Source organism: Microtus pennsylvanicus, chromosome 1 (assembly GCF_037038515.1).
Source record: "Microtus pennsylvanicus isolate mMicPen1 chromosome 1, mMicPen1.hap1, whole genome shotgun sequence".
Lineage (NCBI taxonomy): Eukaryota > Metazoa > Chordata > Mammalia > Rodentia > Cricetidae > Microtus > Microtus pennsylvanicus.
In genome coordinates, this window is record NC_134579.1 from 200,491,119 (window position 1) to 200,517,419 (window position 26,301).

Genomic DNA, 26,301 nt, shown 5'->3' on the forward strand with positions numbered 1-26,301 from the left:
TTAGAGCACTCAATTATTCCATTTCTAACTAGAACTTGCAAAGCATCAAATATACTTTTAAAAAGATGATTTGTCCTTTTATAACTTGTAGAATGGTTGCATTATTACATAGTGTCTCCACTAGGTTCTAACAATACCAAAGAGTACTTTCATAAATAAGACTGTTGGACCCTCTGAGTTCTTGAGATACACATAAGCAGCCACAGTACCAAGGATCTAAAGGCTGTTTTTCAGCAGCTCTGCTCAATCCATTAGTGGATGGAAAAGTTTGTTCTCCTTTGCTTATATTTACCATCTCTTTTTGTCATTAATGGGAAACTAGCATTCTGACAGAAACTACTGTAGGAAGAAACTACAACAAATTATTTTGGTTTATTTACCCTTATATCCACATTCTACCAGTTTTTAATGCATTTATATAACTAAGTATAGTGCTATAAAAATCCTTTAGAGAAACGTAGCGTAAACTGAATGTGCCCATGAGCATACTGTTCAATTACTCTTTCTTTAAAAACTGGATACATTTGTATAGCAACACCCAGATCCCAAAACAGAATGACAGAACGATTTTGAGCTCCAGGAAGGTTCCACTCACGTCGATTTCTAATATTAAAAAGGCATCATGACAACGCCGACTTTCAACAGCACAGACTGGCTTTGCTTCCATGTTGAGGAACTTCCATCACATCTTTCATCTGCCAGCACAGACAGAGGCAGAGACCTGGTATAAGTTGTACAATGCCATGAAACTCTTAAAGAACACACTCAGGACTCCGTGCAATGAGCATCCACAGAGCTGCCTTGGCCTCTAAAATCCTCTTTTGCACATTAACATAACTTCTAACTGCATCAAACCTAAGAGTAAAAGGACGCTCTCCTTCAGAGCCTATGTGTAGTAGATGCTCTTTACTATTTCCCCCAACCAAACCTATAGCAGCCCCTTCCCCATCAAGGAGAGAAGATTAAGCACTGGAAAGGGAGGCAATAGATGCTTTCAAGTAATTTTCCCTGCTCAGGCCACAGCACTCAAGTGTCATCGTTCTGTGTGAATCAGATTCTCTAGAGAAAAAGAATGCACACACATACGCACAAGGTCGGCAATGAATCATAAGCTCCAGTGTAAGTAGATTTTCTTGAACTTCCTTGATCCTGGACTGTGCTAAACATGGTGAGCTAGATGGTGTATTCTTTATCAGTTTTACATTTATTGACACACAGACTATGGAATCCGAACACTGTTTGAAAGCACAGACAAGTGGAAAATAATATTAGGATCAGGGGATCAGGGTCCAAACAATAATTTAACATTCTATATTGCATATTTTTCTTGAATATAGACAGTGCAAAAATTGTTTGGGGGTCTGGAGAGATGACTCGATGGCCTTTCAGAGGTCTGGAGTTTAGTTTCCAGAACCCATGTCAGATGGCATTTAACCACCTGTAACTCAGCCCCAAGGAATCTGACATTCTCTTCGTGTGTCTGCCGTCACCTGCACAAATGATGACAATAATAAAATATTTTTTACTGCTGAGTAATACTCTAATATGTATATATTCCATACTTTCTTCATCCATTCTTCCATTGAAGGGCATCTAGGTTGTTTCCAGGTTCTGGCTATTACAAACAATGCTGCTATGAACATAGTTGAGCATATACTTTTGTTGTATGATAGGGCATCTCTTGGGTATATTCCCAAGAGTGGTATTGCTGGGTCCAGGGATAAGTTGGACTTCTTGAATTTTGCATACAAATGGATGGAAACAGAAAACACTATCCTGAGTGAGGTAAGCCAGACCCAAAAAGAGGAACATGGGATGTACTCACTCATATTTGGTTTCTAGCCATAAATAAAGGACATTGAGCTTATAATTCGCTGTCCTGGAGAAGCTAAATAAGAAGGTGAATCCAAAGACAAACATATAGGCATCCTCCTGAATATTAACCTTCATCAGGCGATGAAAGGAGACAGAGACAGAGACCCACATTGGAGCACCGGACATAAATCTCAAGGTCCAAATCAGGAGCAGAAGGAGAGAGAGCACGAGCAGGGAACTCAGGACCGCAAGGGGTGCACCCACTCACCGAGGCCATGGGGATGTTCTATTGGGAACTCACCAAGGCCAGCTGGCCTGGGGCTGAAAAAGCCTGGGAAAAAAACCGGACTCTCTGAATATAGCGGACAAGAAGGACTACTGAGAACTCAAGAACAATGGCAATGGGTTTCTGATCCTACTGCACGCACTGGCTTTGTGGGAGCCTAGGCAGTTTGGAGGCTCAACTTACTAGACCTGGATGGAGGTGGGGGTTCCTTGGACTTCCCACAGGGCAGGGAACCCTGATTGCTCTTCGGGCTGATGGGGGGGGGACCTAACTGGGGGAGGGGGAGGGAAATGGGAGGCGGTGGGGGGGAAGAGACAGAAATCTTTAATAAATAAATAAATTTAAAAAAAAGAAAAAAAATAAAATATTTTTTAAAAAAATAATGTTTTGATGTGCCGCATTGAGAGCTCAAGAGGAATCCCCAGTAGAAGCCAAAGGCTATTTTATGTTTATGACATTTTAGGTTTTTGATATCTGGCCTACACCCACATGCAACACTTGTTATCTCCGAAGCACAGGGAGGTAAGAGAAATCTACTCACTAACATCACTTCCCGGGGAAGAAAAACAAAGCAGAAATTGGCTTGTACAGAGAATTTGATAAATGACTACCAAGTTGCTAGATAATGTAAACTAAAAATTAATTTATGCTTGAGTCTTAAATTCCAACAAATTTACTTTTTTTTTTTCTTAGAATCTTGATGTGGGATTCCCCTCTATAAGCTGTGATTACCATTAATGAATAAGGGAATTGCTTTGGGCCTATAGCAGAGCTATAGGGGAATGGAGATAGGCAAGGGAAAAACTAAACTGAATCCTGGGGAAAATGAGGCAGAGTCAGGGAGAAGCCATGGAGCTGCCACCAGAGACAGACATGCTGAAACTTTGCTGGTAGGCCACAACCTCGTGGTGATGCACAGATTAATGGAGATGGGTTAAATTAAGATGTAAGAGCTAGCCAATAAGAAGCTAGAACTAATGGGCCAAGCAGTGATTTAATTAATACAGTTTCTGTGTGGTTATTTCAGGAGTCTGGGCAGCCAGGGGAAAAAAACAAGCGGCTTCCTCCTGTGGAACCTTGATAGTTCCACTAATATTCCCAAATTTCCAGGGTTCCTGTGTATAAAACTGCACTTTTGGAAAATTGAACAATTTTCTCAGTGATAAACAGCATCTGTACACAAGTCATTTTCCTGTTATGTACTGTCAACCCCTTGAGGGTAACTTTACAGTGCATTCTCATGAATTGTTTCTTTGTTCCTCAAACTTATTCTGTTTTCTCCAGTGTGGCTTGGGTGGAAAGCATGTGTTCATGCATGCTGGCAGAAGCGTGTGCAAAAGCCAATGCCCCACACTTGCCAACTGGCCAACAATGGAGCAGAACTTCAGTTTTAGAAGCAGCAGGAAGCATGCATTCAAATAGCAATGTTTTATAATTAAAAAGGCAGCAGAACTGTCTTCCCCAGTGATTTCTGCCATGACAGTATATCATATCTGCTTAAGTACTTGGATGTCTATTACTGTACGATTAGGATACTATCCAAGGAGCTAGGGTAGTGCAAACTATTAAGCATGACAACTTTACTCCTGTGTAGAATCTATGAACAGAAGGAGAACGCAAAAGAACTATTGGTGACTGTGGGACATGAACTCTTCTCCCAGGCAGATTCACAGAAAAATAAGATCAGCCCCTAACTTCAGAAAGCCTCCTCAACAATGACATCAGTCCTTAACATAGTACTTGAGAGGCAGAGGTCACAATCTGTGTTTAAATCTACAAAGCAGAAGTAACTTCACAATAACATCATTATTGAATATCCAAAGGGCTCAAATGTTCGAGTAACTTGTGTTCTTTTATGAGGGTGTTGCTTCTCCTGAATGATTTGAAGGAGAATTTCTTGGAGAACTGGCAAAACAAAACAAAATGAAATTAAAAAAAAAAACTTTTGGTTAGTGGTTTTATTAAAATTATCCTTTGCAAGGCCAAAGTTATACTGAGTTGAAAACAAAAGGGAAAGTCTTGGTATTTACTAATTCAAAACAAATGTCTTATAGTTAATTTATGGAACCAACATTATATATATCATAAATCAAGAAAGAAGTTTGGTTCTTAGAGCTGAGAGTTGCTATCTGAAAATATATGTTTATTCAAAACTACAGTCTGAGCATTAAACTAGGGTCCATCTTTACTGCTACCTCTGAAATGAAAATGTTCAGAGCAAACCAAAGTTCGGTAACACTTCGAAGGAGAGAGAATTCAAGCTCAAGGCTTGGTTTTCAAAAGTCTACGGATGATGACAGAGAAGAGACACAAAAACATCAACAGACTCTCCTGGCCAAATATATATCAGCGCTCGTCAAGATTTTTGTAGGAAAAAAAAAGAAGGGAGGGTATCCAGTGAATAAAAGTCTTCAGCCCTGCCTATTCATTTTCATTTCTGAAAATTAGTGTGACTTTTAATTACATTTTAGGAGACAGTAAGACACACAGATGAATCTCTTTGAAATCAGACAGTCCTGGGATTGAATCCCCTCCCTGGTTAAAAAAGTATTCTTAATGGATTTAGCTCATTATTGCTGAGCTTCCTTGTCATTAAAAGGAGGGCACTAAATGTTGGAAGAATCAAGGGGAAATGCAAGGAATTGTCTGACTCACCACTTAACTGTTAGTAAACATTCAACAAAATTTTATTTCCCTTCTTATTAATAATGTGGGTATTGTCTTCTACTACTTTCAAGTAGCTTATATTTTGCTTTTATGAGCTAAGAAAAATATATAAGCAATAAAAGACTACTTAAAAATGCTTATCTTACATTGTTTAATGTTTCACAAATTATATGAAGTTCACCTATTTAAGTGGTCAAGGAAGTGATTGTTATTATCAGCTCAGAGTAATATATCAACAGAGCTAAATTACTGTATTTAAAAACATTTAGCTTACATGTGTGATTAGTGATTTTATACAATAGTTGAATAAAATTTCCTGAAGATTTACCTGTAAAATGTCACCACACATTGAGTTTTTGTAGCACAAAATAACATCTGCCTACTTTCATGAAGTTTATACTCAGCTTATTTTTCTGCATGACATCTGATCAAATAAACATAAACCAAAGAGGTGCAATAAAATCGAGCTATTAGATAGCATCCATTGCACTGTTAGAAAAATGGTTTCTGTATTAAAATATTTTTGTTCATGTAGAAATCAATTCAAATGTGTTTAAAAGACAGAGGATTATGTTTCAAGTATCAGTAATAAATTCATGCTATCATCCCTACTCTCATGCTTTTTTACAGTATTCAAAAAAAATCTATGTAACTTACTGAGCATCATTTTGGCATTACTGTAAGTACAAACATCATAAATATTATAAATATTAAATTCTTATGTTATCTTGAGGACTAGAGATGAGGCTCAGTGGTAGAGCTCTGCCCGCTACACAGAAGACCTTGTGTTCAATACTCCAAATTGAAAAGAATATCAGCATCTTACATTTCTATTTAAAATAATGTTTGTGTAGGAAGTTAGCTCAGGTGTTAAAGGCTAAGAATTCTATTCCCACCACCTGCAAAACACTTGGTCTCATCTATTTAGAATAATAGATTTTAACATCTTAAAGTAAGATCATTTCCTGGAAAACATCTGCACTGTTGTGCTACCTAGACTTACAAAGCTTCCTTCACAAACAAAATATACACCAAAAATATATGACAATGAATGCAGATATAACCGTATGCTACTAACTTCAAGAGATGGTCAAACTATGAAGACTCTTTGAGTAAAGCCACTATGGAAATTAATGTGGCAGTTTCTCAGAAATCTGGAAGTAGATCTGCCTCAGGGTCCAAATATAGCACTATTGGGAACATACTCAAACTCTTCATCTTACTACAGAGATACTTGCTTGCTTACCAGTGTTTATTGCTGCCCTATTCAAAACAGCCAGGAACTGGATACCGGATATATGTTCATTAAATAGCGAATAGGCATATTAAAATGTGGTGCATTTACACAATGAATTATTATTTAACTGTGAAAATGAAATTATAAATATCACAGGTAAATGGATGGAGCTAGAAAAAAATTACTGAATAAGTTAATCCAGACCCCAAAAGACAAATATTATATGTTTTTCTCTTATATGTGAATGTTTATTTATTTAAGCCTTCAATCAGTGTAGGACAATCCATATAAACCACAGAGATTTGGCATCAAGTAAGGTATTACTTGATGGGAAGGGTGCAGAGGACCCGCCAAGGAAGGCAAAATACAATATATAATTATGAAGAGACAGAGTAGAAGCTCTGGAGTAGAAACTCCACTATGGAATAAAGAATTAAATGGGGAAGAGAATGAATAAGGAGCAAGAGAGTGGATATCAGGAGGGATATCTAACACTAACAGTCATTTGGGGGCCATATGGAAACCTACTACTGTAAGTTTCTTAATATATGTTTTCATATATATATATACTTAATATTTCATATATATATATGAAAGAAATATAAATGGAATCACCAAATAATATGGAGAGAATGCCTCAACTATATATCCTGCATCATTAATGAGACCTCCAGTGCCAGCAATGGGTTATATATTTAGCTGAGTCATTGGCCAAAGGGCTCCTCATGTAAAACCCCAAATAACCCAGGCAATTGCCAAGGTTATTGGTTGCTCTCCACAAACTGATAGCAAGGCCCTAGTGCTGAAAACATTACTTACATATCTCATTAAACACAGAGAAGTTGAGCCGGTGCCTTTCCAGGACCTTCACCCTTACTGAGTAGTGTGCATGGTACTGGAAGGTACTGTTTACACTACCAAAGAAGAGATGTAAATACCAACCCAGCTACAAACCCTATGATTTACAAAAATAACCTGCCTGCAAGATACACTGGTGCAATAGTGGCACAAATGTGTGGTGCAACCAACAGCTATCTGTTTGGATTTAAGGTCGACCCCTTGAGACAGAATTCATGCCTGACACTGCTCAGTTTGCCAAGAACCTGACACTAAATAGGCCACAGACCTATGGGAAAACCAAATACTACTTACTGCTCCACTAAGGGAGTATAGCAATAAGATGACTCCTAACAGTCTTCCATAATCATAGTTCAGTGTCTCAGCTATCATCAGAGAACCTTCCTATTGTAGTAGATGAGAACTGGAGCACGATTTATAAAAACTCAGAGAGACAAGTTGGGGTTCAACCTGAAGACCCCAAAAGCAAAGCAGCTAGACTCTGGCTCCCACCTTGACCTCAGTCTGAAATAGCGAGCACCAATGGGATTAAAGGCATGCACTGCCTGGTTTCTATGGCAACTAGTGTGGCTATTGCGATTAAAGGTGTGTTAGCACTGCCTGGTAGCAAGGCTGACCAGTGGGGCTATTTTACCCTGCCCCACACTGGCATTAGACTTGCACCCCTGCATCCAGCTTTCAGTGCTAGCGATGCAAACTCAGGTCCTCATGCTTACACAGCGACTGTTTTAACGACCCAAGCCAAATTCGCAGCCCAGCCAATTATGGTTTAAAAATAAAAGCGAGCTGAAATAAATAATGTCATTATCATATGAAAGACTCACTAATAGCAAGCAATTAATTTAAATAAATAATCAAGTTTAAACAATTGATTAAAATTTCAAAACAATGCGTCATCAAAATAAAATTATATGCAGTTTAAAAATAAAAATAGATGATTAGAAGGTACAGAGAAAACACCAGCTAAAAAGAACAAAAGAATTGAGATCACTGCCAAAGGGAGGAGTTGTTTGTGTAATGTTATCTACGGTCTTTGAAGCAACAGTATGCTGACATTGGCAGATAACCTTTAGTAGAAAAAGAAAGATTATATAGACCCATTCTGCATGCCTCCCAATTTATCAGAAAGATGATAATTTATAAAACAGAGGAAAACTTAGAAAGTAGTATAATAAAAAATTAGAAGTTAAATGCTGTAGTTAAACTGGGTGTTTATAGCACTGTATATCAATAGGCTGTATATACCGTCCCCAAAATTATTAATAAACATAAAATCACTAGATTATTATAAAGTGAAGCCTTTCAATATAAAATGCATACTAAAAAGAAAGTAATTTGGAAATGTCCCCCCAAACGTCTAGGAAGATGTTATCTTTTTATTACTTGTTTGCTATTAAATTACTGTTATAAAAATAAATTAAGCTGCACTGGAGATGGAGATGCTCAGCAGTTAAGAGCATGCACTGCTCTTGCAGAGGATGTGAGTTCAGTTCCCAGCTCACTACTGCCTTTGACAGGCAGTCCAATGGAACATCCTGAACCCTGATCCCCAAGGGCACCTACTCTCACTTATTCAAACAGGCATACACAAGTGCAGACTCATAAATAAGTCTTTAAAAAATAAATTAAGGCTTGGAATGTTTGCTTGTTTGTTTGTAAAAGTTATCTCACTCTATTGCTCAAAATTACCATGCCTCACCAGAATGGGCTCAGAACAAACTGTTAAGGCTTTAAATTTAATAACATGAAAGCTGAATTCAATGCAAAAATTATAAAACAGTTTATATTGAACTTAAAGCTCATGAGCATTCCATAACAATGGGCTTTCTGTTTAGAAAGTTAAGGTTCTCTTTGTTGGAAGAGTATGTGGTTTTGTTGTTAGCCTGTTTAAACATTTTACAGAGACAATGAAGAAACTTCCATAGTGAATTCTGGAAGATAAAATAACTTTTGTGCTTGTTTTTAATACCTGTTATGATAATAATTAAGCATGTCAATGAAACAATGCCTTTAAATATAAAATGCAATCTAAAAAGAAAGTAATTTGGAAATCTGTAAAACAAATAGAGAAGTGTTACAATTTTATCACTTTTAATCTGGGCATCAACTTAGCAAATTTTACTGTTATCGTTCCCTAATAATGGTACGCAATAGCTAACTAACTTAACCAAATCCTACTGCTAAAGTAAAGCAGAGATCCAAACCAGGCAATCTAACTCAGAGCCAGGATTTTTAATAACAGCATTAGAAATGAACTAGAAAACAAAATGAGCATATGCCCACACACATTCAGGATTCATATAAGGTGACCGGGCACAGGCTACCGCAGTAGCTAAGCTACTGACAAGCGTCCATGAACTTTCTGTCCATGTGTCAGTCCTCACTAGGATGGGCTCAGAACATCCGCTGGGCTGCTAGAAAGTGAGTGTGTCAGGATTCCCCAAGCTCACGCCTATTTTTATGGAATGGGTGCTTGAGTCCTCAAAATTCATGTCTTGAAATCATGAACTCCATGGTGGTAACGTTAAAATGTAGAAACTGTGGGACATGATTACATCATAAAAGCAGAGACTTTATCAATAGGATTAGTGCATTTATAAAACAACAAATTGATAAAGTTCCCTTGAGGTTTCCATGGCTGGAAGGGGCAGTGTATGAATCAGAAACTGGGTCCCCACCAGACACTGAAGCCATTTGCTCCTTGATCTTAGACTTCTCAGCCTCCATAATGGAGAAACAGGTTTCTGTTCTTCATACTCTAGACATTTAATGACATTTCATTAGGTCAACCTGAATAAGCAGACATCTGGTTTCTGCAGTTTTCTAGATCGCCCATGACCCTTTGTTCTCACAGCTGACTTCACTGAGTATGTTGAAGAGACACAAAGTGAAATTATCAAAGAAGAATAGGGCATGAATAGGGGTCTGGAGGAAACCAGGTGCAAACATCCAAGGGTCTTCTCCATAATGGACTGCCAAGGACACACTTAACTCCTCCAGCAAAGAGCTAGGGCATCATATGAGAAGTGTTGTCTACCAAAGAGCCTCCAGGGAGTTCTTACTGGATACTGAGAGATGGCTGCCCTCTGCCTGGTACATAACAAATTCCCCAAAATGGAAACAGGTGTCAAACAGAAACACGTTCTGGCTGGGAAAACAACACGGTGATTATAAAGCTATTGCTGTACAAACATGAGGACCTAAGCTCAGATCCCTAAAATCTACATAAATGCAAACTGGGCATAGAATAGCAATGAAGGATGATTCCTGAATCAACTTCAGGCATCCACATACATTTTCGCATATGTGCATGCACACGCACACACACACACACACACTGAAAATGGATAATAAAAATCAACACATTTTGTGTTTTTAGTTATAGTGAACTATGTTTGAATAGAAAAAGATTTTGGTTTGGCTTTGTTATTTAATGCCAATGGGGTGAACTGATGTGGGAGTCTTCTGTTTTGTGTTGATTTCATTGGTTAAATAAAGAAACTGCCTTAGCCCTTTAATAGGACAGAAAATTAGGTAGGCGGATAGACAGAACAGAATGCTGGGAGAAAGAAGCCGAGTCAGGCAGTCACAGGTTAAGATCTTTCCTGGTAAGCCAGCTCGTGGTGCTACACAGAATATTAGAAATGGGTTAGATCAATATGTAAGAGCTAGCCAATAAGAGGCTGGAACTGATGGGCCAGGCAGTGTTTAAAAGAATACAGTTCCGTGTAATTATTTCGGGGCATAAGCTAGCCATGCGGGCAGCCAGGTGCCGGGGACGCAGCCCCGCCGCTCCTATCCCTCAACAGTGAACTCTCGCCAGCCATATTTTTGAGTCCAACAAAGGGGCAAGCATGCCTTCAGGCTTTTCTAAAAGCAGCCTCTGGACTGCTGTAGTTTTATCTGAATGGTGAATCAGAGGCACTCAACTGCCTGCTGCCTCATTTGCCTTTATGACTGAAGACGATTAACTCTGGGAAGGTTTACAATGATAGACCTAATATTCTTGTAATAAATTTCCCTAAACTGCCAAAAGTAGCCCCCGAAAATTATTTTGTTTTAATTACACTGATTCACTTAATTATGTGGGTATGTGTACACATATGTGTGGGTACAGCCATGACACTAAATGTCTGTAACAGTCAAAGGACAACTTGACAAAGTTCCCTCCTTCTCCCACATGGGTCCTGGGGATAGAACTCAAGTCTTCAGGCTTGGCAGCAAGCACCTTTATCCATGGAGTCATCAAAGCCACTAAAATTAGTACTGAAAATAATTGGTTTTTTTCTGAAACTCCACTCCTTGCTGCCATTAGTGCAGGGTCAGACTCCATCAGCCAAGAAGAGTAAAATGGAGGAGGTCATTGCACCTGCTTGTGGCTACTCTCCAGCTCTGTGGTGATTTGGTTGTCATCTCCTCTACTTCACCTTCTCCCCCACACACAGGGCTTACTAGTGAGTTCCAAAGCTCTGAGCACATCCCAGGGTGGAATGATAGTGAGTCATGAGACTTCACAAATTTCACCACTCGGTCTATGTATAGATGACCGATACATCGACAGCAATGACTAGTGAGGAAACTCAATTCAGACCTGAGCTGTGCGCTGAAACAGTACAAAGCCCTCTCATGGGAAAGTTGAAAGGAATCACTGATACTTTCACATCAGATAAGCTAAGTGCAGGTGGTGGGGCTAGGCAAGCAATTGAGAATGAGACAAAGTCTCAACACTCATTACCAAGGCAGGTGCTACAAGGTTGGCCACACATAATGTGAAATCCTGGCAAGCAGAAGACATGCTGTGGCCATGTCTGTAATGCTATTAATAAGCCCTCTTTTATGTCCTTACTATTAGAATTCATGTACCTTATTTGAAGTCTCAAAACATCTCCAATTTATAAGATCTTCTAAGATTTTCTAGATGGCACTGCAACATGGAATTTTCCCAGTCTTGTGAATAAAAGTGAGCATACCTGGACATTGTAGTATTTAAGATAAAATATCCGCGGGGCTCTTACATTTGAGAGCTTACTGTTTAGGAAAGCTAGGGTTTTTTTCCAAGTCCACTAGTAAGGCAGGATTCATTTTAGAGAATTTCACCAAGTTCAGAATAGACTAGTTAGCTTAAAAAGAAAAGAGAACAAACCAACCAACAGGATGGTCATTTTCCTGTAGGGGAGACTGTTCTGTCTGAGCCTTTTCCCAGGATTTATTCCCCCCCCCCTTCCAAGACTTATTTAGCTTCTCTTCCTGGGCTTTGCTTGCTTCTGTTGATATTCTCTGTGTCCCCTTTCCAAGTGTAGCCTCTCCTAATGATGCCATCCCTAATAACACATCTGACTTCAGTATCCATGGCACTCCTGCAGCACCCTGGTCAGTGAGTTGGGGTCCGAGGCTATCACTGGGCAGATCTGCATTAGAACTTTAGGAAGGCAGTACAATCTTCTGTTTAAAATCTTCAAGTTCATATTGAGGGCCAATTCCATGTTTTAATCGGGACACTGTCATTTTGTTCCTAAAACTGTAGGTTTACAACCTTCGCCCCCAGGTCTGCTGTGCTCAAATATAGCGGGTACTCATGCAATACATCTCTTTGACTGACCTTCAACCTTGTCCTACAGTGATAGAAATGATTCCCATCAGCTTAGCACATAACATTATTTTTTTTTCTTTGAGGGTTTGGAAAAAATTCGTTTCCTGAATTTTTTTTCTATGTACACTAGCTATTTGCATGTGTCTGTATTTACTATCTGATCCCCCTTCCCCCACAAAAAATCCATTTGCATTAGCAAGAAGCCAGCCCAAGACAAATATCTTAAATATGTTAAAGAAATTATTACAGTGAATAAGACAAAATACTTCAAACCAAAGTTGGGTAGTAAATTCTGTCTGCATCTGCCCAAGCCTCCAGCCGCATTTTGCCTTCTCTTTAGTTTGCATTTTAATTATAGATATGTTCCATTAAATGACTGACCTGATCTGCACTCTAGAGCAGTTTTTAAATTTATGGCCTTCTTATTTTTAATGAGGATATGTGCTTGGATTTGCCACTTATAACACAATAGATGGCTTTTTCTCCTAAGCTCATCTCTCCTCGTTGCTATTACTCTGCACACCATTTCCAGTCATACAGTTGGTTGATTTCACTCATCTCTAAAAACAAAAGCCCTGACAGATGCCCTTCTTATTTTTTTCATTTAAGATATAAACAAAAAGTCTTATTTTGGTCTTATTCCATAGTAGTATTTCAGATGAACATTGTGCTGTTTTCATTAAAATTCAATTCATAATTAAGCAATATAAAATCTACTCTCTAGGAAAACATACTCCTTATGCTATTTTGCTAGCTAAATACATAGAAAATTCTATTATGCCTTTGTTATTCAAGTAATGGAAAATGGTAAGCACTTTCTAATTTCAAATAATAAATTATTTTTATGTGTAATTGAATTAATGTCAATTGAGGTTTTAAAATTTATTTCATCTATATAAATTCATGGAGTAGAGTGTGATAATTTCATGTTACACATTTACAGTGGAATGAGGAAACAGTTAATATTTCCATTTATATATTTTTAATCTGTTAACACATAAAATGCCCCTTTATGAAACACAGTGTGATATTTCAATATGAATATACAATATGAACTAATAACGTCAGAGTAATTAACATCAGTATTTCCACTTTGTGTTTGGAGCCTTTGTCTTCTTGTCATTCATTAGAATGGTCTGAACCACTGGAACTTACTCCTTATATCAGTGTTTAGTTTGGGCTAGTTGGCCTCCCACACACTTCCCAACCTACGGTAATCTCTTTTATACAGTTCAGTCGCTTTAAAAAAAAAAAAACTCATTATAAGGAGAAACACACAGAATTTATCTTTCTGCACGTGACTTATTTCACTTAATATTATCTCCTCTGAAATGGATCTGTTTTGTTGCAAATGATAGAATGTTTTTTCTTTTGTGGCTAAGTAATATTCTACCTTGAGAACATATGCTTCAAAAAAGACTAAACATACCACCTGAGCATCGCAACACCCAAGTGATTGTCTCAATAGAAACACGATGGCAGTTATTGATCTTGCCAGTGAACTTGAGATCATTGGTTATCTATCTCAATGATCAGACACATGTAACATAGGAGGGGCTTGTTTTGGCTCACAGTCTGAGGATAAGAGCGCAACCCCTTGTGCTAGCAAAGCACAGCAGCGGGATCATAAAGCAGCTGCTCATGTTTTACCCACAATCAGGAAACAGAGGAAGACAAATGTCTACGCTCTGCTTGACTTCTCTTTTCTATAGTCTAGATCCCCAGTCCATGTGATAGTATCACCTACAGGGAGGGTGGGTCACCTACATATACTTCTATGTTTCTTTCTATGTTATTTTAGAGCCTTTCGGGTTGGCAGTTAACATTGACCATCACAGGTTCTATTTTCTACTATGTTTAGAGATACTTCTCTTGGACTTGGTTTACCATACAAACTCCCAGACAGCTTGTTAGACTGTTGGGTAAGCTTAAAAACTACCAACACGAGAGACCTTAACTAACTCAAATACTTTCAGTGGAGATGTGGCAGACCCAAGTAAATTAACATTGGTAATTTCTTAGAAGTTCATATATGAGACATAGTAACAAATAATAATAATATATATACATGATACATATAATATATATACTATGAAAAACTATTAACCCTCCTAAGAGTTGTATTGGATTGATGTATGGTAACCAAAATAATTGTCCAAGCAATCTTTTCACATAGAGCAAAGAAGATTTTATACAACACAGAGAAGATGGGGTAAAATGGAAAAATTCACATGAACTATTGTATAAACCATATACTCTGGTGTTGTGTGAAGCAAAGTCTGATTCTCAACAATGTATTAAATTTTATTTTTTAACAAAAAAGTCTAAGACATAATTTTTTAGCATTATATTTATGTAGAATATAGTGTTTTATATTATGTAAAACATTCTTTTCTGTTCTTCAATATTATAACTATTACTAAAAATACTTTATTAGGAAGAGAGAATAAGAATGCGAGGTAAATTAAATTTTTATGAAGTTCCTTATTTTATAAAAATTTAATTAACAAAATATCTCCATTTTTTAAAAAATTACTCCTACCTATTAAATATTAAATATATTTTTGAGAGCAAAGTCACATTGCAATGTAGTAAGATTTAAACAGGACTCTACGCCCTTGATGTGGTTGGGCCACTTAAAGAAAATAAACTCAGAAAAGATTCACAAAGACATAAAAAGTAACTTAGCTGCATTAATATTTTCATAGACATGTATATTTCATGTGCCTCTACCATGAGACCATTAGCTTATGAGACAAAACAGATACCTCTCAAACCTAACTTCTGGGGGGAAAGTAGGCATTCAAAAACTATCCAAAGACTGACTGGATGAAATTAAAATGGTCCCAAGTCACCTAATTACCACAACAAGACCAGAAAGTACAAAGTCTTTTAAAGATGTGTTCAGATATGAAGCTCAGTTCCATACTGTCTTACTAATGAAGAATCAAGGAGACAATGTAAGAATGGGTTTTTGTTTTCTTTCTGCTGTTGTGATTAAACAGTTTGAACAAAGGTGACTCAGGGGAGAAAAGGAGGGATGTGAAGTATACTTTCAGGTCACAGTTCAGCACTGAGCAAAGCCAGGACAGGAACTCAAGCAGGAGCTTGAAGCAGAAACCATGGAGGAACACTGCTCACTGGTTAGCTTGTAGGCTCATCCTCAAACCAGGGCCAGCTGCCCAAGGCAGAGCACTGTCCACAGTAAAATGAGCCCCCTACCTCAATTACCTATCATGATAACCCCCCTTGGGCCATCCGATCTAGGCAGTCCTTGAACCAAGATTCTCTTCTCAATGACTCTAGAGTCTAGGCGGAGTTGACAATTTAAGCAGACCAGAATATGATAGAAAACGAGAAGTCAGGAAAAGAACAGCTGAGGACAAGAGAGATGAGAGGTGGCAGTGGTGGAAAGGGAGAAAACAAAGATGAGTCCCAGCCAGAGAGACTGCAGTAGGGAAATAGAGAGAAGGGCAGAGGAATGGAAATGAAAGGGGAGATGAAGTAGCACGAACCAAGCTGCATAGTTTGTTTATTTTTTAAATACAGATCCACATCCCGCAGTCCACCGGCTGCTCAAACTTCCCACTACTCGTTGCTGAGTGAGATGTGAACTAACTAGTTAAACACAGTTCACAGTCCGGAGGGTGCTTCTCTCTTTTTTTTTCAAATCATACAGCAGTAAAGGACCCCAAAACATCCCTCAGCTACTTCTCACTTAGGTGAGGGGAGATTCTACCACTCTGAGAGTATTTACTTGCCTAATATAAGGGAATTTTTACATAGAACAAAAAGCACCATTGCTGCCATCTAAATATAATGATATTGTTAAGCTGGAGCATTTATAATTCCTAACACAATATACATGTGATATATAATCAAAACTATGCTTTAAAATTCAGATTCCCTCTTTTTAAAGTGGGGAATAATAATAGACAAACTCACAAAGGAGCATTTTGAAAGCTGATGTTCTGATGTCCAAGTGCACTACTGCAGGCCGGCTCACAATTTTCAATTTTATGATACCACTGTATACAGCCATTTAATCTCTCATCATTAATTGGCAGCCTCTGACTTGATTCCACTGGGTTAGCAGCTGAAGCTAGAAACCTCCCCAACTGTAAGCAGCCATTGCTGTGGCTGAGGAGCATGGATGCACGCACGTGAACCCTGCTCTCTATCAGAGTGCTTCTCACACGTCCACGGCACCCCTGTCTTTGTTTTCTTGAAAAGAAATGAATGTTAAGAAGTCAATGTTATGACTGAATGAGTTAATCACTATAAATAGAATCTCTCTACCAGTTATTTGTCAGTACTTGTGGTTTGATGAGAAACTGTCAGAAGGATATGGATATGGAACAAGAAAATGGAAGCTCCACCTCCTGAGTATAAAAGGATGAGGAGGCAGAAAGAAGCAGATCTAGGAGGGGGCTCTTCACTGCTTAGCAGCTGTTCTCACCCACAAGAAGGTTCAGAGAAGCCTCAGTTCTCATCCTGTAACCTAGGAGAACTCTAAAGACTCTCTCTCTCTCTCTCTCTCTCTCTCTCTCTCTCTCTCTCTCTCTCTCTCTCTCTCTCTCTCTCCTTGTTCTACACACACACAGTAAATAGTTATAAATATTAATATAGTTTAACTTGCCCAATGCAGTCCTTTTACAACATCTAATCAGGACTGATTTGGGAAGTCCTTCTGTATATGTGTTGCTTTTATTGGTTAACGAATAAAGAAGCTACATTGGCTGGTAATAGGGCAGAGTAGAGCTAGGCCGGGAAAACTAAACTGAATGCTGAGAGAAAGATAGAGGAGTCACGAGAAGCCGTGTAGTACCACCAGAGACAGACACCGGATGGAACCTTGCCAGTAAGCCACAGCCACATGGCGATACACAGATTAATAGAAATGGGTTAACTAAAAATATAAGAGCTAGCTAGCAATGTGCTTAAAGAGATTGGCCAAGCAGAGATTTAAATAATATAGTTTCTGAGTTATTTCAAGTCTGGGCAGCTGGGAACAAACAAGCGGCCTCTGCCAAAGAAGGACCCTCTACTTTCAGTCTGGATTGCAGGGCCCTACCCCAACTCCTCTGTTTCATGTATGTGTATTTAGGCAGAAAACAATACTTACGCAGTTAAGACTCCAGATAAATAGATACTGTGTGTGTGTGTGTGTGTATGTGTGTGTGTGTGTAAGAGCATACATGTATCTGTGTATATATATATAAAACATATTTTTGGTAATATTCATACTTTCAGCAATATCTGAAGCTACAAATATTCTCCATTTCACTGGTCCTCATGGACCAGTTTCTTTCTACTCACTGGGTCTCACTCACTAGCAACTGTCACCCTCATGTTCTAACCCATAGCTACCATGTGTGACTGCATCTCCGACCACGTTGGCCAGGTTAGTGTCCAGATTGGCAATGCCTACTGGGAACTCTACTGACTGGAACATGTCATGTCAGACAGAGCAAGAAGCTCTTCAGCTGATTTCTGGAGACAGTTTGGCCCACAGCCTGGAGCAGGAGCTCAGGGAATGACGAGGATCATGGGAGTTATTGATGCCATTGGTTATTTGCCTTCAGGTAATTTCTTGGCGGTACCCTCTGGCCTAACGTCTCCATCCCTTTGCAGATTTGCTCTGCCTTTTCCTCCCAAAACATTGTACCCCCTAATCTACTCAAGACGCCATGGAGCTTCCCAAAAAAAGCAAGAGGTAACACATTATGAGCCTCATGGTAAAATACAAAATAATGGAAATGGGTTAATTTAAGATTAAGAGTTAGTTAATAAGAAGCCTAAACTAATAGACCAAAGAATATGTAATTAATATTAAGCCTCTGAGTGGCTACTTCATGAGTGGCTATTCACAAGTGGCTACAAGAGCTAGGGAGCAGAACCTGGTGAACAGAGAGAAACCTCTCCAGGGGGACCAGCGGAATGGAGAATATTTGTAGCTACAAATTTCCATACCTGCTGATCAATTAAGCTAATATTTCTATCACAATTAATTCATTTATCAAGAAGTCTATATGTCATTTAAAGAGAAAAGCTTTAAGATCTTGAGAAAAGGATGGATAAATATTTTATAACATAAAAATATAAAAACAAAAATTTATCTTTTCAAAATTAACTATCAGTGAAGTAAAAAGTTGCAACAAGGCATTTGTGATACCTAAATAGCCAGGACAAGCCAATCTCACATGAAGAAAGAAGTGCAAATATGTTTGTTGTCTTTTATTAATCTCCATTAATTTGATAATCTTCCCATTCTGTTCACCCAGAGAAGACTGGAAGCAGGAAATCAGTTATTTTAAACCAGTTTAAATGGCTATTTTCAATAACTGTCAAAGTGATTTAAATAAACCAATCCTATAAAAACAAGATCAAAACATTATCCGACTTGTTCTTTCCTAACATAAGCAGAGATCACTTGGCTTTCTGAAGTGAACCTGCCATGGTCAACACAACACAATTTAACTCTATCCTGTTAAAAACAACAACAAAATACTACAAAGTTCCTACCTTACCACAGCATTATGAGATGTTACTGAGATTTCTTTGTGATCTATCTGGAGTCACACAGAAAATTCTAGAACAAAGGCTAGCTCAGCTCATCAAAAATATTCACTCTGCCTTCTGCGCTCATTTAATTGGAGAAAATAATACTTCCTTGGTTGTCATAGACACTGTGATATTGAAATTGGAAGAATCTTGTAAAACTTAAATTCAGGAATCATTCGTGTACCTTCCATTGGTCCTTGGTCTATATATGTTCACCTAAGGTCTCTTCTCACCCCTTCTCTTCTCTTCTCCACTTCTCTCACTCCAACTGTGCTTCAGGTTTCACTGAGAAAGTAGGAAGTGATCAAAACATGAACTTCTACATGTTCTCACTACTACAGCAACCTACTGCATCCACGCCCAAACTCCCTCTATGATCACAGAGAAATCCTCTGATCTTCTGGAGCCTATCCACTGTCGCTACATCTGTTTCTCATCCCCTTTCTCCAGTTAATCACTTTTATCCCATCCTATAGGATCATTTTCATTAGCACGAAGTTGTTCTACAATAGATCATTTGGGGCCATCTTCTCTTGCTGCATATACCCTCATCTCGCTGCTCCCTCTTTTGTGATAAAGTTCACAGGTGACAGCCAGACTCCCACACTTTACCCAAGTGCCTCGTGAACCACATGAACCTTGCTCCATTATTATAAAAGAATCCTCTACTCACTATCGTTCTTATAGCCATGACCTCAGACCTGACAGCCACGCGTTTCCATTCAGTCTCCTTGCATTCACCACTGATAGAGACATTTGAAGACAATACGAAATCATAATTTAAATGCCAGTGTTGTGGATAATGTAGAAGACAGCACCGAATCCAGCTGCCTCTTTTATAACCACACTGGGGCCTCATCAGCTCTATCAGCAAAAACTGACGTCTTCACACACTTGAGTGATAGGTGACTCCAATCTGGGGCCTTATATCATTAATATGTCTTCTTTCGTATGATGGTGTAAATATGTCATCCCAGCATAGCTGCCTTTGTAGTGTGAAACATCTTACTTACATAAAATATAGTCTCAAACCTGAAAGGACAACTGTCAATAACTGGCCATATAAAATATGGACAGCACCATGAACAGCAAAAGGAAATCCTCAAAGGAGTCCCACACACCTAGTTAAAACTCAGTAGAAACCCTTCCCTAGTCCGAGGAAGCAGGCTGTTTCCCCTTCCTTCAACTATGGACAACTGTAATCTCATTTTAAGGTTTAAAGAATCTCAAATCATTTGACGTGATATAAATACCAGTTGAAACTGGTTGTCCTCCTTTAACCAATAATATTTTGCTTTTGAAATACAGATTAAGGGCAATGCAAGCTGCTAGTGAAACATAATTTTGTGGATCATTTCTATTTATCCCCAAAAACAAATTCTTACCAAAGTTTAATTATAAACATGAGTAATATAAAAAATGTTATATGTACTTACATAATTACTAAAGACAACTATATGCTGGCTTTAAGATGTGTATTTATAAACATGGCTTCTATAGACTTGAACTGAATGGGTGCCTAGGGTCACACAAGTGAAAAAAAGTATCATTTGGAGTTGGAGCATTTGGTCCCTGGATCTGAAACTGGAAAAGCTGACGTGACACTTTAGGTGAGCATAACAGGTTGACAAAATGTTACGTAGGCCTTCCCTCTTACATCGTTAACGTTAATCCATTTCTAGAGCTGCCTTTAGCAGTCATACAGATCCACATCTCACTTTGCACATTGGGAAAGTGATGCTAGCAGAGCTCCTACAAGGATTGTCCCGAGGCTACCCAGGTGAAAACAGAAAACTAAGAGCAGAATGCAAGTTGATCTTTACTTCCTCCACAGAATAATTAATCTCATCATTTAAAAAAATGCCAAATAACACGGTATCTTAAAGTATACAAAGTCACTGTGCTGTGCTGTTTAAAAATAACTGTCTTATAAATAACTACGCATTTTTTCTTTTATGAAGCAAAGTCTGTAAAGTATAAGAAGGCTTTTACAATTCATTTTCTAAATTGTAACATGTCAAGAGTCTAAAGTGTTGTGTTCATTAAGCCTAATTTATGTCTCTTGAAGTGTGTTCAATTAGCAATAAACCTTTTCAAGAAACAGAAATTATAGCCCTTTACCACTAATGTTTCATTAAGTTAGTTATCTGTGTCTTTAATGCATGAAAAAAGTTCTATTGAAGAGGGAGGTGTAGTTTCCCTTGTATAGCCTGAACATGGAAATATAATACTAATAATTAAAAATCTCTTACTCTTGAGGGAGGTGTAGCTTCCCATATATAGCCTGAACATAGAAATATAATATTGATAATTAAAAATCTCTGACTCTTGAAGACAGAGGGGCCAGGAGGTTCTTTTCTAAGGAAAATGCCTAACAGCTGCCTTGTTTCCCATTGTTACTGGCACAGTGCAATTTTATACTTGTTATCCAGGCTAAGTAGTAAACATCCCTCTTTTGCCCTCCAAAGCAACTTGGATTTACAAAACTCTTTGGTCATTTCAATTCTGCCGTCATTTCTCTGTTCACCCACACTGGCCACTCTCCGTAACTGGACCTATATTCTCCAGATGCCCCCTGGGGAAAAAAATCACCCCCTATATTCCCACTTACATCTTCCTCACAGAGCTTTCTTTGAACTAAAATTTCGCTAAGCTACACATTAAATTTCATTTCAATGATAATTCCTCTACATTATAGATATGTATATGTCTGTCTTCTTTGAGGATATAACGAGTCCAGAGCAGAGGCCTCTGACAGCCTAGCATTCAGCACGGGCTATGTCGGAGCTCTGACTAAATAAACACACTTTCCATATACCCTATGACATATAGTTTAAGGGTTAGGTGTTTGTATTCTTGGAACACTAATCCTGTAATAGATTCTGACACCTCATTTTAATATAATTTACTTTAATCGTAAAGGAATTCTGAGCATAACTCTCTTCCCATATTCAATATAATAATCTGTGTGTATCCTCTTAAATAAGTTTTAAGGTGTATATTATTATATGTGATCAAGAATATTACCTATAATGAGTAGATCTGCTTTAAAAGCTAAAATAAATTTACACATTATACTCAGATGAATGTGACAAACATATCAATCAGGTGTTTTCAAATTAATAAGGAAACATAAATAACATTTCATTTAAACTAAATGCATGTTTTTATCTTTCTAGTTTAAAATGAAGATATGTTGTATTTGGAATATCCAATGTCAATTAAACTAAAATATATGAACATATTTGAAAATATTTCTCCTTCATTCAAAATTGTTGCCTCTTTTGGGAAGTTACAGTCGCTTTCAAATACTGTGTGTATAATAAGTATGTGGCAATGAGTCAATTGAAAGTGCTCAGGACTTGAAGGAATATATACATATACACACAGATATATATACATATACACAGATATATGCATATACATACAGATATATACATATATGTTTATATGTGCACATACAGATATATAAATATATGTATATATGCATATACTCATATGTCGACACACAGATATATACATATATACAGATGTATACATATACATACAGATATATATACAGAGAGAATATATGCACAGATATATGTATATACATATACACACAGATATATACAGATATACATATATATACAAAGATGTATACATATACATATGCACAGATATATACATACAGACATATATAGATATATACATATGCACATGTTTATATACATATACACACAGATATATGTGTGTATATAAATATGCATGTATACACATACATACATATATATATGGAAATAGAATGCTGATAGTTAAATACATATTTCTTTGCCTTCACATTTTGTTAATTATTCTCTTTTTTGTGTATTCATATATGTGTGTACACACACAAACACATGCACATTGCACACGTAGTACCCATTGGAACCCATGTAGAAAGGTCAGAATTTTCAGGATCTGTTTTTTTTCCTTCCACATGTGGGTCCTGGGAATTAAACATAAGTTGCTAGGATTGACAGCAGATGTCTTTATCCAATGAGCCACCTCACAAGCCCCACATTTGAAAAACAAAAACAATCACACCCGATATTCAACTTAGTTTGGTTTTGACACTTAACAATGAAAAACACTGGAGGATAATACAAACTATAAATGCATTTTTACAGGTTATGACGTGTAACAGCAGATTAATCACCTAAGAATTCAGTAAGATAGATTTGGGTGTAAACCCAAGTTGCCTTAAGGAAGATAAATTCTACCTTTCATCTAACGTTGAATACATGAACCATCCTTTCTCCCCACCTCATGTACAGCTTGGTTACTGTCTGTGGAGCTGAAGAAGGGTGATAATCTCAGAAGAGTGAAGACTCAAAGAACAAGAGACACACTTGGGTGGAGAGAAACAAATCCTGCTCATGTCGGGCATTCGGCCAACACTCTCAGATACAAAAGCCAATCGTTGTAGAAGCTCATATCAACTACACGTGATAACCAACCGAGTTCCATGTAATAAAAATGAGCAAGTAAGAATCACTAGCCATTTCTAAACTATGAAAGAGAAATATTTAAATAAAAAGAAAAATTAACTGGTGGGGAACGAGATCATCTTGAAAGAAGAACTTTTTACAGTATTGTAAGTACTGTAAAAAAGATTCATGAATACATCTATTCATAAACTAGAACAAACAAAAGTCACAGTAAGATTAAAATTCCCCAAATTAAGAACAAATATTATATCTTTTATTTGGGGGGGAAATACTGAGAAAGTTTCCAGAATATAAAGCAATAAAACCAACAGGTGATGACTATGGGATTTAAGAATGGAATGTGAATCGAATGGCTGCAAGGTGCACCTAGGAAGACTCTTTGGTGACAGCCATCAAAGGCAGTAAGGGTGGTGAGGTAATCACGTCGAAGAAGGAAGTCTCTCAAGCCCAGGGCATGGCCCTTTGGAGGGCTTAGGGAGTTTTGTTCAGGACAGATGAGAGATGACCCACAAACACATCCTCACGAGGGCTTAGATCAGCACAACACACGCTGCTTCTCACCCTCGCTGTGCTGCCTGCTTTCCCTGATGTCTACGATGTATGGACATGTGAATTTGGAAGGATTTGGTATGTTTCCTGGTGATATTTTGTTTGTGTTTTAACAAATAAAGCTTGCCTGAAGATCAGAGGACAGAGCTAAACCACTGGAGGCCAGGCAGTGGTGGCACACACCCTTAATCCCAGGATTTAGGAGACAGAGGCAGAGGGATCTCTGCTACTTCAAGGCTACCCTTGGCTACAAGAAATTGATCCAGTCTAAAAGAGGAACAGAGCACACACAAAAGGTGATCCTAGCCCTTGGGATCCCTTGCCTTTAATCCCAGCACTAGGGCGGTGGAAACAGGAGTGAAGGGGCTGAGTGGAGACAGGAATATCAGGTGGGAGGAGACAGGAGTTCACATGGAATCTAAGGAAACCCTCAATCTGAGGAGCAATCAGTGGAGACAGCCTGAGGACAGGATTGCCCCTTCCATCTAAGCATTGGCTGGCTGTACTGCTTCTCTAATTTCTCAGTTTTTGCCCCCTAATATCTGACTCCAGGTTTTTATTAAAAAACAATTAAAATTAATGCTACAATGTTTAAAAAGAATATATTCTCACATTTTGAAGAATTTGCCATCTTTGCCTAGTTCCTTTCTCTCAAGAGCTCTTATCAAAAGCAATACACTTATGAAGAACACACTGAAATAAACTGGAAAGATGGCCCCATGGTTAAGAGGACTGGATGCTCTTCCAGTAGACCCAAGTTTGATTCTCAGCACCCACATGGCAACTCACAACTGTCTGTAACTCCAGTCCAGAAATGCAATTCTCTTTTCTGGCCTCCTCAGGCATGTGCACACATGCAGTACCCATGTACACATGCAAGCTAAACACTCATACACATAAAGTATAACTTTGAAAATTTTTTAAAAGAACACACTGATGCCTCCTGTCTATTGGTATAAGCATTGCACATTCAAAAGTAAACAATATACAAGATTTGAAGATTGATTTTACATTATAAGCAATTAAAATATGAAAGACATATTTGCTATGTTAAATATAGGTTCTATATATGTGTTAAAATGCAAAAATAATTACAGTGAATCACAGGAAGCAGATTTGGAAAAAATAAAGGCCCAAAACCTAATATGCTCTCATAACGTAGGAAATGACAAAGCATAGGCAAGAACTGATAGATCACAGAATACAATTTTGATGAAGGTAAAAAGCAGAATGTTTTAAATCTGTGTGATAGAGATTAGAGTAAGGGACAGGAACAATGATGGTTAAAATTCACACTTGCAACAGAAGAAAATAAATACATTAACAAATAAAGGCTATGCATAGAGTGGTTTAACATAATCACCTGATGAGTGACAATGAAGGAAAATGTAATGAGCCATTGACCAGCCTCTTTGATGGCTGCATTGTTGTCACGGAATGCATTGCTATTACAAAATTTAAGTGAACAAACACATAAAAAATTAATGAATGATAAGCAAATAACAATCTATTTATATGTTATATTTGAGAAAATTTATATAAGGAGACCACAAACATTTGTCTCCCTCCTGTATAAAGTAATATAAAGGATACAAAGTGACCTGGGGTATAGTAGAGCAATCTTTGTATTCAAGCCATTGAATCAGTAAATCGGTTAACCACTATTCTGTCTAAATATGCTGAGAGCTGCACAGACATGAAATAAAGAATTCTATAGCAATCTTTCACACGGAGAACTAAAGAGCTCGTGTACTGACACACTGTAATTTATCTGGCCGAAGCACTGCAGTTTTGAACTCAGTAAATATTTCCATTGTCCTAACACTACCTCTCGTCCTACTTTGAAGTTTATAAACATGGCACTATTTTTACCTTGAATAATGCATGGCTTGGTGGCCTGCGATATTAAAATAGAAGTCTGTTGTGTGCTTGATTTCGTTGGTGTGCCCGGTGGCCTCAATCCAATGTCCTACTGGGAGACAGTAAACACCGTCCACCAAGTTGTTTTCATTATATGTACAGCAACGGTCATGGTGAGGTCCGTTTCCTAGAACAAGAAGTAACACACAGCAATTAAGTCAGTGCTTTGCTTAGGCAACCTTGAAATGACTGGGACAAAATTAATCGTAAGACAAAAATAAACATAAAGTAGTTTAGTTGCAAAACGAAACAGACTAGAGTCAAAGTGGGCACTTGTAAAATGCCTTATGAAAATCTTAGTGTCTGTGTTCCCTCTGAGTACATGAGTTTTAATAAAAAGCTGCTT

The 26,301-nt window shown here is 37.9% G+C and overlaps 1 protein-coding gene across 2 annotated transcripts in view; it reads right to left on the bottom strand.

Annotated features, from left to right (window-relative positions):
* The window catches only part of Epm2a (EPM2A glucan phosphatase, laforin), a 106,465-nt gene that overhangs the window by 34,098 nt on the left and 46,066 nt on the right, over positions 1-26,301 (bottom strand). For both annotated transcript variants that reach the window (XM_075948933.1, XM_075948923.1), the window contains exon 2: positions 25,908-26,082. In XM_075948933.1, coding sequence (XP_075805048.1) covers positions 25,908-26,082 — 175 coding nt within the window. The remainder of the gene's footprint in view (positions 1-25,907; positions 26,083-26,301) is intronic.